Source organism: Somniosus microcephalus, chromosome 8 (assembly GCF_052327205.1).
Source record: "Somniosus microcephalus isolate GS21.2 chromosome 8, FLI_Smic_1.0, whole genome shotgun sequence".
NCBI classification, from domain to species: domain Eukaryota; kingdom Metazoa; phylum Chordata; class Chondrichthyes; order Squaliformes; family Somniosidae; genus Somniosus; species Somniosus microcephalus.
In genome coordinates this window covers 165,908,014-165,923,232 of record NC_140994.1, presented here as the reverse complement: position 1 = coordinate 165,923,232, position 15,219 = coordinate 165,908,014, and the positions used below count along the sequence as shown (strand labels likewise).

At 40.6% G+C, this 15,219-nt stretch overlaps 1 protein-coding gene and 1 long non-coding RNA gene across 2 annotated transcripts; one reads left to right on the top strand and one right to left on the bottom strand.

The window, feature by feature from the left end:
- Nucleotides 1–8,816: 8,816 nt before the first annotated feature.
- dusp1 (dual specificity phosphatase 1) lies at nucleotides 8,817–11,411 on the bottom strand. The gene is made up of 4 exons (XM_085995328.1): nucleotides 10,924–11,411; nucleotides 10,428–10,576; nucleotides 9,947–10,166; nucleotides 8,817–9,551 (listed from the first exon to the last, which is right to left on the bottom strand). Exons 1-4 carry the CDS (start codon nucleotides 11,291–11,293, stop codon nucleotides 9,187–9,189), a joined length of 1,104 nt encoding a protein of 367 aa, XP_085851454.1. The 5' UTR covers nucleotides 11,294–11,411; the 3' UTR covers nucleotides 8,817–9,186.
- A 25-nt stretch (nucleotides 11,412–11,436) lies between these two features.
- Nucleotides 11,437–13,469, top strand: LOC147113915 (uncharacterized). The gene is made up of 2 exons (XR_015079308.1): nucleotides 11,437–11,951; nucleotides 12,269–13,469. It is a non-coding gene; the product is annotated as an uncharacterized LOC147113915 (long non-coding RNA).
- Nucleotides 13,470–15,219: the final 1,750 nt, after the last annotated feature.

The following is a 15,219-nucleotide window of genomic DNA, read 5'->3' as shown; positions in this document are numbered from 1 at the left end:
ATGTTGGAGTCCATTATTAAGGAAACAGTAACAGAGCATTTGGATAAACATAATTTAATAGGACAGAGTCAGCATGGTTTTATGAAGGGGAAGTCATGTTTGACAAATTTGCTCGAATTCTTCGAGGACGTAACATACAGGGTGGATAAAGGGGAACCAGTGGATGTAGTGTATTTGGACTTCCAAAAGGCATTTGACAAGGTTCCACACAAAAGATTACTGATCAAGATAAAAAATCACGGGATTGGGGGTAATATACTGGCATGGGTGGAAGATTGGCTATCTAACAGAAAACAAAGAGTTGGGATAAATGGTTCATTCTCGGGCTGGCAATCAGTAACTAATGGTGTTCCACAGGGGTCAGTGCTGGGACCCCAACTCTTTACAATCTATATTAACGATTTGGAGGAAGGGACCGAGTGCAAAATATCCAAGTTTGCCGACGATACAAAGATGGGAGGGAAAGCAGTGAGTGAGGAGGACATAAAAAACCTGCAAAAGGACATAGACAGGCTAAGTGAGTGGGCAGAGATTTGGCAGATGAAATATAATATTGGAAAGCGTGAGGTTGTGCATTTTGGCAGAAAAAATCAAAGAACAAGTTATTATCTAAATGGAGAGAAACTGCAAAGTGCTACAGTACAAAGGGATCTGGGGGTCCTGGTGCATGAAACACAAAAAGTTAGTATGCAGGTGCAGCAGGTGATCAGGAAGGCCAATGGAATCTTGGCTTTTATTGCAAGGGGGATGGAGTATAAAAACAGGGAAGTCTTGCTGCAGTTATACAAGGTATTGGTGAGGCCACCCCTGGAATACTGTGTGCAGTTTTGGTTTCCATATTTAAGAAAAGATATACTTGCTCTTGAGGCGGTTCAGAGAAGGTTCACTCGGTTGATTCCGGAGATGAGGGGGTTGGCGTATGAGGAAAGGTTGAGTAGGTTGGGCCTCTACTCATTGGAGTTCAGAAGAATGAGAGGTGATCTTATCGAAACATATAAGATTGTGAGGGGGCTTGATCGGGTGGATGCGGTGAGGATGTTTCCACTGATGGGTGAGACTAGAACTAGGGGGCATAATCTTAGAATAAGGGGCTGCCCTTTCAAAAGATGAGGAGACACTTCTTCACTCAGAGGGTAGTAAATCTATGGAATTTGCTACCCCAAAGAGCTGTGGAAGCTGCAACATTAAATAAATTTAAATCGGAGATAAACAGTTTCCTAGCAGATAAGGGAATTAGGGGTTATGGGGAGAGGGCAGGGAAGTGGATGTGAGTCTAGATTCGGATCAGCCATGATCCTATTGAATGGGGGGGGGGGGGGGGCGTATGGCCTACTCCTGCTCCTACTTCTTATGTTCTTATTAGTGTGGAAAAGCTTAAGTTTTTGTCAGTTCCACTGATTTCACCGATTGCCAGCTTTGAGGGGTGTCCACAGCGCAGACAGTATCGGAGCAGTGAATGACTGACCGCAACTTCAGGATTTGCGTGTTTTGATGTGCATGCGCTAAATTCTGAAGTTGCGGTCAGTTTCAGAGGGGTAATAACAGCGAACGCTGACAGTTCGCCGTCATTACCCATTGCAAAATCTGGGCCACTGAGTCTGAAAATACCACTAAAGTTCCCCACAATACTCTGTGACAAAAATACAATTCACTGATTCAATTGCCATAAATTAATGACGCTAATAATATTTTGTATGTTACATAAAATAAAACAACATCTTTGACTTGCCATGGGCAATGCCACAAGATTCACTAGTAGTAAATTATATTTTTGTGAATGGCAACGCTCACTGTACATTTCACACTTACTTCCTTTGTTAGGATTATTGTGGAATGCTATTTCTGCTTCAATTTTCATATCATTCTAATGCACTAGTGCTTCAGTCCTCCAAGCTGCACCTCAAAGCTAGATGGTGCTGTGGCAATACTATGTTACTTATACTTAGATCCCAACCAACTTATACTTAGATCCCAACCAATGTTTAAGTGTCGTAATCCAAATTGTACACTCTCGGGAGCCGCAAGCCTACATTTCATTGTACTGCACTTGTGCACTAACAATGACAATAAAAGTTGATTTGATTTGATTTGATTTGCCTGCCATTTCTATTTTTGTGCCCTGCCTCCTGCCACTTGCGCTGCCCACACCCCATTGCTCAGCTCCCCCCCTACCGCCCCACCCCCCATCCCATCCCATCCCATTCCTGCTGGCTGCCTGTTGAGATATGGGAAGGAAGGAGTTAAGTTGAAAATGAGCAGAAAGGACAGTTGGGACATATGATAATGTGTGTGTGATTAAATTAGCAGAAGACAAAGGCCCTGATCTTCAGCAATTGATTAAATTAGCAGCTTGAAAACACATTTACCACAGGCCGAAACTGGGAACAGTTGAGACTGCTGAAAGTAGCACAAACAGAAAAGAGGGTGATGCAACATATAAGGCAATGTACAAACTTGTAACCAATCACGGAGTTAAGGGAAATAAGCGGGAAATTATAAAAAGGAATGATTCGATTAAAGCTATGGTACTGTCTGAAGAGCTCGTGCCTAGGCTTGACTGTATCCTGCTTATTGCACTGTAACATTGACATAAAGGCAAGGCAAGAAACAAGGACCTAGTCTGCTTATTATTTTACCCGACGGATTTAACTTCATTTACCTTCACTGCCGTGTTGACCTTTGGGACTGGGGATGTTGGCTTTGTCCACTCTGTTTCCCCACCCATCCATTTCCCATTGCAGCTGCCCACCATATTCTCAAGCCTTGAGCCATAGCCTACCTGCTCAGTTTTGTGTGCACCCCTTCATTTGCTGCCTTTTTCCTCCCATTGACTTTCAGGCCTCCTGCCACCTGCCCCTTCCAGTATCTGTTGTTGCCATTGTGCCAGCTATTCACTCCAATGCCCCTGCTGCCATCTCACCTTGAACCTGCATCCTCCTGCTCCAGCCTTGGGCATCTCTGTGAGCCATTCCCCAACATCATGACTTCATTGTGCTCATCCCAACCCATTATTCCCACCTTGGCTTTCTGGTTCTTTTAAGTGTGATTTTGTAAAGTCACTCAGAGAATACAGATATTCTGGCTCCTATGTCATATAACTGTCTTGATTTTTAAGTATGAATTTGAAAGTTCACAGAATGTGTCAAATGAATGACTTTGTTTCTTTATACTTTTTTCAAGCGTGACATAAAAATTTGAATATGACACTTGAAGTGTGATTGACAGGAAATGCATGCCAGACCTTTTTATAATATTAATGGAAATAGATATGCATATATTGTACACTCTGATAGCCACATTGCACACCATTCGCATGTGTGTATTGTAGTAGGACTTCATTTCAACTTCTGGGCCTGAATCCCAACCCTAGCCTACATCAACTTATTTGTCTTGTAGTATTCCACCTTTGCTTTTAATTGCAAGTTTTGATTGTAAACATAATTGTATGGAACATTTTGAAGGCTCGGCCGGTGAGAGGTACAGCTAGAAGAAAGCCTTTGGAACCCGTTACAATAGTTTCCATGACAGCTGCGTACCAATAAAATAACGTAATTGTTCATCGTTCATCCGGCACTGCTCAGATTTCTAAGAAATGATTTATCTGTAATCACGGATGTCCTGATTTGCCCTACAACTTCATGCAGTACTTGCATTCTTAATTCTGTCGTTTTTAACAGGTCGTAACACTATAGCACATCTTCCCTATGTTCCTGGTATTGACATAATCGTTTATACCTGCAGTTACTTAGTTGTCGAAAATAATGCGATCTGAACAGATATCTGGCCCCATTTCCCCTAAATATAACCACAGCTGTCGATTTGAGATACATTAAAAATTAGACTGTGTTGGCCTAGATTTTATTTGAAAATGATTTTAAAAACGCCAGATTAACTATGGAAGTGTAATAGTTTGTGTTCATACAGTATTGGTATTAATATTTCTAACAGGGATTACACTATTATTAACTCTTGTTTGAGCGGCGATGCATTGTAAGACAGAAGCATCGTCTCAGAGACAAGTTACAGTGCTTTCAGGAAAAAAAGTAAAGAAACAAATTGCAGTGCCAGCATTTTGTTTTAAAATGGTGCAAAGCCGAAATAGTTACGTTATCTGCCATACAAATGTTGGCGGAAGTAATGCTTCTCTATCTTCAGAAATGATGTTCACAGAGTAAGATATCCAGATACCAAGAACAGGATGTAAAATCCATCAGTTGCAAAGCTATTTCAGTCTGTAAAATGAAATGCTTCACTTGCAATTCAATCCATAAATGTTTCTAATTATAGAAGTACAGTACATCCGGCGTGACCTCCGGCGGGACATCTGGGATGGAAACGTGCGGGGCGCATCCTGAGGAATGTGCTGAACGCGGCCGCTCTCAGTTCTCCGGGCTTTAGCGTCATTGCGCTCGCATCCTGTTAATGCGTCTCAGACGCTCGGCTGCCGACTTGGACTTGTAATGGAAAGTAACGGAGTGACAGCGCCATTGGCCATACGCGTGACGGCAGTGATTTTCCATAATAGAACAACATAAACGGCAAGGGCGCCCAATAAATATAGGACTTGGCTGGCGGCTGGAAGTAGTTAGTTCCTAAGGTGACCCCTTCAGAGGATCACTTACCCCACCACTCATCTGAAAAGTCACACGACACGATGCAGCTGATCAGCAGCTCCCAACAGATCCGATTCCTGTCTTTTTTTACACGACATAAGCAGTCTTAACCTGTTCTGTGCGCATTTGTAACGTCCTGCCGGCGATTTGTCTCAATGTTGCCGAAATTGACATTTAATTTAAATGAAATTGCACTTGATTTCATTATTGTTTCAAATGAATATCACGGCGGAATTGAATCTTAGCTGCTGATCTAATCGGAGATTATATTCGAGGGTGCTGTGTATGGGATCAAACGGGGCATATTTCCACGCGTTGTATTATTTTTCCACAGATGTTTGATTATAAAGCTGTTTTCTGGGACTCTATAATGTTAAAATATAATCCTCGGCAAAGTTGTTCATCAATTAAATCACCGTACTTACACAAGTGAACATTTAACTGATGGGCGTCGATTCCCTTCGAGCAGTTGTGGATTTAACTACTGTACCATAATTAATTACAACAGTTTATAAAACAAGGTTAACTTGGGAGAGCTTTGACTGGAGACGCACATACGGATGAGGGGTAATGCACGGAGGGAACATAATCCTTCTAACTAAGGAATTTAAGATGGGTCTCCTTTGAACGATTTATATATATGTATATATATATATATATTACAATTTATTTATAGAGTTGACTTCAAAGGAATGTGAGGGGTGCTTTTTACACACTGCTTCCCGGAGGACATGTTCGTATAAAGTAGGATTTTGGTAGCAGACTTGGAGACCATTCACATAAACAGTGCCTGATCAGAGTCCGGGCTGGTGGCCAACAACAAGCCGTGACGCGCGGCTTCCTGATGTGACTCAGGAAACTCCCTGTGGTTTCCATGGAGACGCCACCAGTCGAACACTTCTGAGGAACAACTCCTCCATGTTACTTAGCAACGCTATTGAACTCCGATTAAACTAACGCCAAGACAAATAACTTGGCTAATCTTTACTTTTGACCCAAGTATACCGTGATTTTGAAACATTTAGGATAGGTTCTTGGTTGAGATTTCGTCTCAGTTTACTTGGGTTTAATTTTGAAACTGTAGAACTAGCTATATATATAAAATATAAAAACAGAAAATGCTGGAAATACTCAGCAGGCCAGGCAGCATCTGTGGAGAGAGAAACAGAGTTAACGTTTCAGGTCAATGACCCTTTGTCACAAGCAATATCCGCAGTATTTTGTTTTTGTATTATATCTATATATACACACAGGAGTTCCATGTGTTCCCAAAGTATTTCAGATGAATGTAACACAAACTGTAATAATACGAGAACCGTCTGCCGCTTTATAATTTTTTGCTGTAGGTTCTGTTTGCTGAACATTATAGCAATAGAGATATCTTCAATAAGTTTCATAATTTGCTGTCCAAATTTAAATATTTTAATCAAAATATAATTTTAGAACTAATAATGATTCACCGCGGGGTTAAGTTATTGTAGCGTATATAAAATTCATGCAGCTGTTTGAGATCCGAATTAGGGAATAATTTTTGTGTTAGAAAATTTTATTTTTTTGTATTCATTCTCAGGATGCGGGTTTCACTGTCAAGGTCCATCCTTAGTTGCCCCGAGATAGTGGTGGGACAACTGAATGACTTTCTAGGGCGCTTCTAAGGGCATTTAAATGTTAACTTTCAGTACTGGAGTGGGTAAGGATGCAGGCTTCCTCCCCTAATGGACATTAATGGACCAGTTGGTGTTTACAGTCACATAGATTCGTCGTCACTTTTACCAATACTGGCTTTTTATTTCGACTTTGAAAACGGAATTCAAATTCTCAAACTGCCATGGTGGGATTTGAACTCGCATTGTTTGGTTTATTAATCTCGGCCTCCGGGTTACTGCTCGAGAAACCACTATACTATTGTACCCGACTCATCAAAGAATAATGGTTTCTCATTCCCCCATAACGTATTCAGGGGGCAGTAGCTAGGAGTAATTTTCTCCTCCATTCAGTCGCAAGTTCAGCCTCAGTAAATGCTCGGAAAACAGATCATTTGTGAGATAGGCTAAATATGTATTCCGAATAAATTGGCGCTATAAATATAACTACATTTTGAAAGAAACTGAGTACGGCTGGTGTTTCTGTTATTGGTAGTGAGGCTAAGACTGCATTAACTATCAAAAATATTTTTTTGTACTTTAAAAGACAGAACACGGTGAAATGAAACTAGCTCCATTAAACATTGGGTGCGTTTGGAGCTGTACCAGGCCCTGATCTCTAACTAATTCCTACTAACAGGATTTTTAAGATGCTGGGCCAACTGGCTGAATTACGTAGAGATGAGAGGTATTAAAAGATCCTCCACGTTTTAAATAATCCCAATGAAACTATAGATGTTACCGAAATTAAACGCCCTTCTTTTGTACCACACTTGGGCCAAGGGGCAGCATACTTAGGGCAAGCTGTTCCCGATAGAATTCATCACATGCGAATCTAATGCACATGCATTTTGGGAGAAGTTCCAGTGGAAATGGCGCACTATTTATCATCATCACTTCTAATATCGTGAGTATATATATTTTTTTATAAACAAGAGAGGGGTGGGGCAGAAAGGTTTATTTCTGAACACCTCCATAAGAACATAAGAAATAGGAGCAGGAGTAGGCCAATCGTCCCCTCGAGCCTGCTCCGCCATTCAATAAGATCATGGCTGATCTGATCCTAACCGCCAATCCACTATCACAGAACCATCTCCTGAATCTAACAGAATTAGACACACGAAATAGGAGCAGGATCAGGCTACACGGCCCCTGGGCCCGCTCCGCTACCCACAGGGCCATGACCGATCCGAACCTAGACTCATGTCCAAATTCCTGCCCGCTCCCCATAACCCTTAATTCCCTTTACTTCTAGGAAACTGTCTATTTCTGTTTTAAATTTATGTAATGATGTAGCTTCTACAGCTTTTTGGGGTAGCATATTCCATGGACCTACCACCCTCTGAGTGAAGTAGTTCCTCCTCATCTCAGTTTTGAAAGAGCAGCCCCTTATTCTAAGACTATGCCCCCTAGTTCTAGTTTCACCCATCATCGGGAACATCCTCCCCGCATCCACCCGATCCAACCCCTTCACAATCTTATATGTTTCAATAAGATCGCCTCTCATTCTTCTGAACTCCAATGAGTAGAGTCCCAATCTACTCAACCTCTCCTCATATGTCCATCCCTTCATCCCCGGGATTAACCGAGTGAACCTTCTTTGTACTGACTCGAGAGCAAGTATGTCCTTTCTTAAGTATGGACACCAAAACTGTATGCAGTATTCTAGGTGTGGTCTCACCAATACCTTGTATAACTGAAGCAATACCTCCCTATTTTTATATTCTATCCCCCTAGCAATGAAAGCCAACATTCCATTGGCTTTCTTAATCACTTGCTGCACCTGCATACTAACCTTTTGAGTTTCATGCACCAGGACCCCCAGATCCCTTTGTACTTCAGTACTTTCCAGTTTCTTGCCATTAAGATAATAACTTACTCTACAATTTTTCCTGCCAAAGTGCATAAACTCACACTTTCCAGTATTGTATTCCATCTGCCAAATCTCTGCCCACTTACTTAGCCTGTCTATGTCCCCTTGCAGGTTTATGTCCCATCTTTCCCTCCCATCTTAGTATCATCTGCAAACTTTGATATGTTACACTCGGTCCCCTCCTCCAAATCGTTAATATAGATTGTAAAGAGTTGGGGATGTAGTACTGACCCAAAAGTTATACTTAGTACGGATTTCAAGGCTTGCTTTCTTTAGAAATTGTTTTGTCCTTCATGATAATACAACAATTAGGGGATCCCGAATGCTCATTGACTTCCGCAGAACACCTCTACCTATTGCTTTTTAAAAAAAATTTAAGGCCTTGTATTTAGCTATTCGTCTAATGTCAAATATAGATATACATTAGGTTGGTAATGTACACTACCTGACGCTGGTTTAAGACTAATCTGTTTGATAAGAACTGTGCGACAGCAGGGGATTGTATTTAAAATAGCTGTTAGTAAAGGCAAAAGCACAGAGGAAATATTACATGCTATATAGAAGCTAAAGCCTTCGGGACAAAAACTGAGAATCTTGGAATACATTCTGGTGATAAATATTCCAGTTGTTGAGGACACTGTGGGCTGTATCCTTAAGAACCAGTTAGGTACTGCCCCAACACCGAAGGAAATTTATGTAAAAAATGTTTTATTGGATTCATACAAAATAACTGGACAATAAACAAAATGGCCAGCCTGTAAATAAATAAGTGTATAAATTATCAAACTGGCAATCAGTACAAACTGTTGTCACTTTAGAGTTCGGTCAAATATTAAAAAGTTATAAAAAGTGCTAAAACGCCTATTGTATCCTCCCCAGACAGTTTTCAGAATGTGACAGTGCAAAGGTCTGGTTGAGGTATTGCAGTTCTTCAAAACATCAAACTTCTGGTCTGGAAACCATCATAGATGGGTTTCTGTATATTGAAAAACATATGAACACGATCTTTCAGCTTATTGTACTTGGTTTAGTCCTAAAAATCAGCCTTTCCAGCAGATCAGTACGTAGGGGACGTGGTGATGGGACTCTGGAGATAGCTCAGGGAATTAGCTGCCGAACTGACAGGCATGGAGACTGGAAAGTTAAAGACAAATCGAGTTGAAGTACCAGAGGGATTATTAGAGGGACTAGCAGCCTCTGTCGAACACGAAGGGGTCAGTACTTGAGACTCAAACTGCAAAAGTTGTCCCATGAAGCTGAAATTGGGGGAAATGACGCTCCTGCGCTGTTTAACGAACTCGAAAGCTTCGTCCAGCTTCACCCGGTTTGCCCTCATGAGATAAGCCAGGCAGATGGTGGCAGATCGGGAGATCCCGGCTTGGCAATGTACAAACACCCTGCCACCAGTATTCTTCACAGAGTCTGAAAGAAAGAAACAGATCGGATTTAGTACCGGAGACTGGATAGAAAACAAGATCAAAAGGCTAGATATATTAAAACACAGTTTACGATTCAAGTTTAGAATAGGTTTTACTAATTGGTATAACCATTAATGAGCCTCGACTATGTGCATGACCAGAATGTCAAAGATTTCAGGAAGAATGGCCAATGAAGCTTAAAGTAAAAACTAAAATTGTAATTAATGGTAATTCCGAGAAGGTCAAATCCCGCCTCCACGTTTTCCGTGGTAGGCGAATGGAAACTATATATTTTAACAAGCTAAAAGATTTTTATGGCACAAAAGAGACATATGGTACAACTTAAGTCTTTAAAGTTTCCATTTGCTAAACTAACTGATATGAAAGAGCCCAATTTACCTATAAATTCAATGGCCTCGAGGAACCAGGAGCTGATGTCTGCTTTGTGACTGTCCTCCACAGGAATGCATTTATATTGATAATGTTCCTCAAAGTGGTTCGGGCAGTTGGCAGAGACATTGATCAGGGCCGTGATCCCCAGGGCGTCCAGCATGTCTTTCCTTGACGCATGATAGGCACTTCCAAGGTAGAGGAAAGGGAGGATTTCTACAGGTCCACCCTACGGAGAAGAGAAAACATCACCCGTCAGTTTCCAAATAAAACCGCATGACATTTCATTTTATTTCTGGACATTCCCTGAAGCGAACGTTTCCATTAATAGACTACTTTTCGCGTTAATATAACGATAAAACAAAAAATAATAGTTTTACCACACAGCATCTACATTAAAATGACATTTTATGAAGTGTTGGGTAATATTAACTGTTGCTCAACATTGAGGTTTATCAATTATTAATTTTCCACCCAGTGGTTAACTGACCTGATCATATAGGGGAGTATCGCAGGAACTGCAGCCCGGCTCTGCACTGTTGGGGCGGCTGCTGGCGCTCAGAGGTAGAGATAATCCCGAAGGAGGTGAAGGTTTAGTGCAAAACTCTGGATAGTCCGAGGAAAACGCATCATAGCCACCTGAAATTAAACAGAATTCATACCTGGTTAATTCAGTGTAACCGTAGACATCAGGTTTCGAACTTACTGCAGTAGAGTGAACTAGACACACGGGTACAAGGTTCAAAAAGATAGTACCATCGCATATATTCAACTTTAATAAAGTTGTAATTCGTTTAATGGGGTGAATACAATGTTTTAAAGAGGAACTATACGATCACCAGATGTTCTGGTTTATTATACATTACAAGGGCTATATGGTTCTAGCAATATCTCCGGTGTTTAAAATTTCGTTCTAGGTAACGAACGGCACGGGTACATCTATTGTGTATCAATGACAAGAGTTTTTTGATGCTCAATATGCTTACCTCGGAGAAAAACAATCGTTGCCCCATAGGATTCTCTGCATAACGTATTGACTGCCAGGAGTACCGTGCTGTCTTTTTTCAGCATATCAAACTCATAGGTCCTTTCATCAAATACAACAACTAAAGAATAAAGACCGGAAACTAAATTATTGCGAGACTCTTCGTTGGGTACAAGATGCTCAAGCCCCATTGTTCCTTTAGCCCTTCGTTTAACTATGGTACTAAAACGGACATTGAGTGAATTCACAATATGCGAAGCGTTAAAGGCGAAGAATGATCGGCAGTCCAGCAGCAAACATTTAGAAGAATCCTCGCTCAGAAGCTGTCCAAGAGTTTCATTGCTCACACTTGAGACTTCCATCATGACCATAATTGCTGGTTTACACAGTTGATTCACAAGAAGCCCGCTCCGCTTCTTCTGGTTTTTAAACCTTGCTGCTGTAAGGTTTGCTCTTTGTGCCTTGTGTTCCAGGCTGTCTTTGCCCTTGCTCTGGCCCCTGCTGCTCCGACTGCCTTTTTATGTACGACTTTGTGAATGAAATTGACGCGTTGTCTGTCACGTGCTGCATTTGTGTGACGCACTCGGCGCCTGGTGGAACTGACACGCCTTGTCCTTGACGTGTGCCAGAGAGGCACGTCACGCTGTTTTACCGCTTAATTAGAAACAAACCGTGTGATGTAACCTTAAACACCAGGTGACCTGCAACTCAGAGCTGGCAAAGAACACCCGGATCAGGGGCTCACGGAAGGCTTATGACAATTTGTTTAATAGTTAATCATATGTCATTAACCAAGTTGTATACCTTTAAACCGAGCTATTCAATATACCGTTGTGGAACTTGTGTAATGATTAAACTGCAGTTATCTGGTTTACGTAGTCATTTGGCGACATAATTCGTTTACTCATTAATTTCGGTGCAGAGAATGCACTACCTTAACCTTTAATTTGGAGTGAAACTAAGCGCCAGAGGTTCTATAATACCTTCTCGTCAGCGTAATTTTATTGCAACGCAAAGAACAAATATGAGGTAATAGTCATGATATTAGTATGATGAAGTTACCTGCCAACTTTCCCGGTTTACCAGTGAAATCATTGACAGTGCATGCGCGCATGTTCAAAGAAATCCAACTTTTAAAGAAAACCCCGAAGTAAGCGGGTGGATCGTATGTCGCGTTCTCAATTTCTGTAAAACCAACTGGGAGATCTTTCATTAGAATCTATAAATTTGGTATAAAGGTTAGATTAAAACAGATGTTCTGATGTTTCGTGCTTAATTCAAAGAAGTACAACTCGTTCGGAGTGGGTATTTCGATCAAGTAACGAATGTTTTTTTTAACTTAACAGAACAAAACCAAAACCGATGTCACATAGAATCGCTGCTAAAGAACAGAAACATGTTGCGATAATGCGGCGAATGAGCTAAATCTTAAAATGTGAAGTCATATCTTTTAATAATATATTATGCAATTAAATAGCCAGTCACCCATTGTAGACACTTTGCTGTCAGGAAAGCTATGCAACACTGCTGTTAAAAGGATGTCGCCAATAACGTTACATTTATCAACGAACGTGAATATCTTGGCGTTTTAATCGATTATAACGCGTAATTAATGTCAATTGATGCACATATGTTAAGTACTAAAAAAAACTTTGTTTTTAACATTAACTTTTACATTGTTTATACAATTTAGCTTTGTCAAACTACAGAAACTGAAAACCCTAAATAGTTTTACACACTTAACAAAATATATATAGTTTAATTATCAATTCATTAAAACATAACAATTTCGGGATCTATGGTGACGACAGAAAAGCATTCCTGCGCGTTTGTAATTCATTTAAATGTGATTTCTGACAGTTGCCTCTGTTGATGCAATAATCAACCCATTAAGTCACAAGATAGGTTTGTGTGTTGGGGGAACAAGAAATAAAGCAATTTGTAAAGTTACAAGGTGTACAATATATTTTTGCCACTAGGCTGACTTGATAACGCATACGTGGTTAGAATTTCTGTGCATTCAATTTGGATAAAAAGTGAGTTACCTTTGGCTTCCTTGATTTATAGCCCACCTGTTATAAAGTACTCGTTTATTCTTGGACTCATAGGAGTTTGAAAAGGATATAACTGAGCAGCCAGTCGCATTACATGTCCAATGATGGAGCTGAACCACTTGTTATTTATAATTGGGCTGGAGAACCAAATTTTAATTTGATTATTAAGGTTTATTTGAAGTTTTATTGGTTTATTACAGTTTTATTGGTTTATTTACAGTTTTAATGGTTTATTTACAGTTTTTATCTGTCTAAATTTATGGTTTTACCAAAAGAGGACCACTTGTTATTTTTATCAATGAGAGTCTACCTCTTTTTGATTGAACCCTTAAGGAGACATTGAGTTGTCCCAGTTTTGTAGTGTATGTCCCTTTAGGAGCCCCCCGTGTACTGTAGTACCGGTGGTTGCCACTCGGGCTATATGGGCCTGTATATTGTGTTGTGTCAGTTAGTTCCCCTCCAGACTTTGTTCAGTAAACACCTGTGAAACCAACTCCTGTCTTCAGTGTCTTTATTAACACACGGACACAACAAGTGTCACCAACCCAAACTAAAGAAATCTAACACAAGTGCCCCCTTTTTAAGAGGGGCACAAACAATAGACATCCACATTGTACCAAAGAAAAGTTAAACCTATCAAATGAAAACATATTTTCTGTATCGACTAAGCACTCCAGTCCCTACATGTCACGGAAGGCCTCAAGCGTACTGGTGGACACCATGTGCTGCTTTGGCAGGGCCGCCCAGGTGCAGACATAGCTGCGGAAGAGAGGCGGGCTGCCAGAGCAACCTGAACTACTTGTTAAGGGCTAATGATGTACATTGGCTGAAATCTACAAAAATTTGCTGATGTGCTGTGTGCTCTCGAATTATTTTTTCCTTACTGTGTGTCCTATTGCCTTATAGTATCTTGGGCCCTTAAATCCAACCCTTCTGCTTTTTGCTAATAAAACATTGTGGCGTGTATTAAAATAGTTTGCAGCAATCTTTACTGTCCATATAATAAATGTTATCACTCAAATACACATAGTCCCCAACTTCTGAATCTGGATAGTTTTTGTTAAACTGAGGAAGCAAGTCACAACCCCATATGTGTTGAGAAGCACCATTTCTCAACAGTGGAACATTTTACATTGTAAAACAGAGAACATGTGGTTTAGTTACATGACTGTTTTAAAAACTTGAGTGCATATACATGATATTTTAAAATTGTCAATTATTTTGCTAGGGGAGTAATAAAAATGGTGAAACATAATAATAATAATTCAATTTTATTGTCATTGTACAATGCACAACGAAATGTGATCTTGCAAGCTCCCATGAGTCCAGTACAAATAACATTAACATTAAATGTAAATAGCACCATCCTGGGAGAAGCAAAGCCGCTGCGTCTGTGCGCGCCGCCATTCCATTTCCACCATTCCTCCTGTCCGACAATCTTCAGCCCAACGCCCGGGCCTGCTCACCAGCCGCCCCTCCCGGGGCTCCTATCTGTGACCTTCTCACCAACCACCCCTCCTCAGGGCTCCTTCCGTGACCTTCTGTACCTGGTCTTCCCTGATGGTCACCCCTCCAAATACTAACCAGGCCTGGCTCTGCTTAGCTTCCAAGCCTTAGCTAGTGACCCTGTCCCTAGTCCCAGGAACAGGGAGTCCAGAATATTTTCTATTTAAGACCTAAAACTTAAATTGTTTTCAAGCATACATTTAACAAAACATCATTTAATACTGAAAATCAATATGGAACTTCAAAAGATATGCAAAAATAACATCAGTGCAGCAGAACACTGGTAGTATATGCCTCTCTGAAATTCTGAACAACTGTCTACTTTTATAGTTGCTGGTACAAGGCTAGTTACACTAACAGCAACCATTCCCACATTCAGTTTAGAAAGAGTGATTCTGGCCCATCACAGCCTGTGAATCTATCTGGTACTCAAGCATTCTTTTTCAATTCTGAATTTGAATGCCTATTTTCTGGGGATTGCATACTTGCTATGATGCTGGCTTGGTCTATAAATTGGGAAATTAAGATCAGACTGTTATTAAAAAAAACTACTGCACATTGCTTATCCTTTTCTGCTGATTGGACAAAGTCTGGTGAGTTGATACTTACTAAACATTTGATTTGGGTCATAAAAACAGAAAATGCTGGAAATACTCAGCAGGTCAGGCAGCATCTGTGGAGCGAGAAACAGAGTTAACATTTCAGGTCGATGACCCTTTGTCAGAACTGGAAAAAGT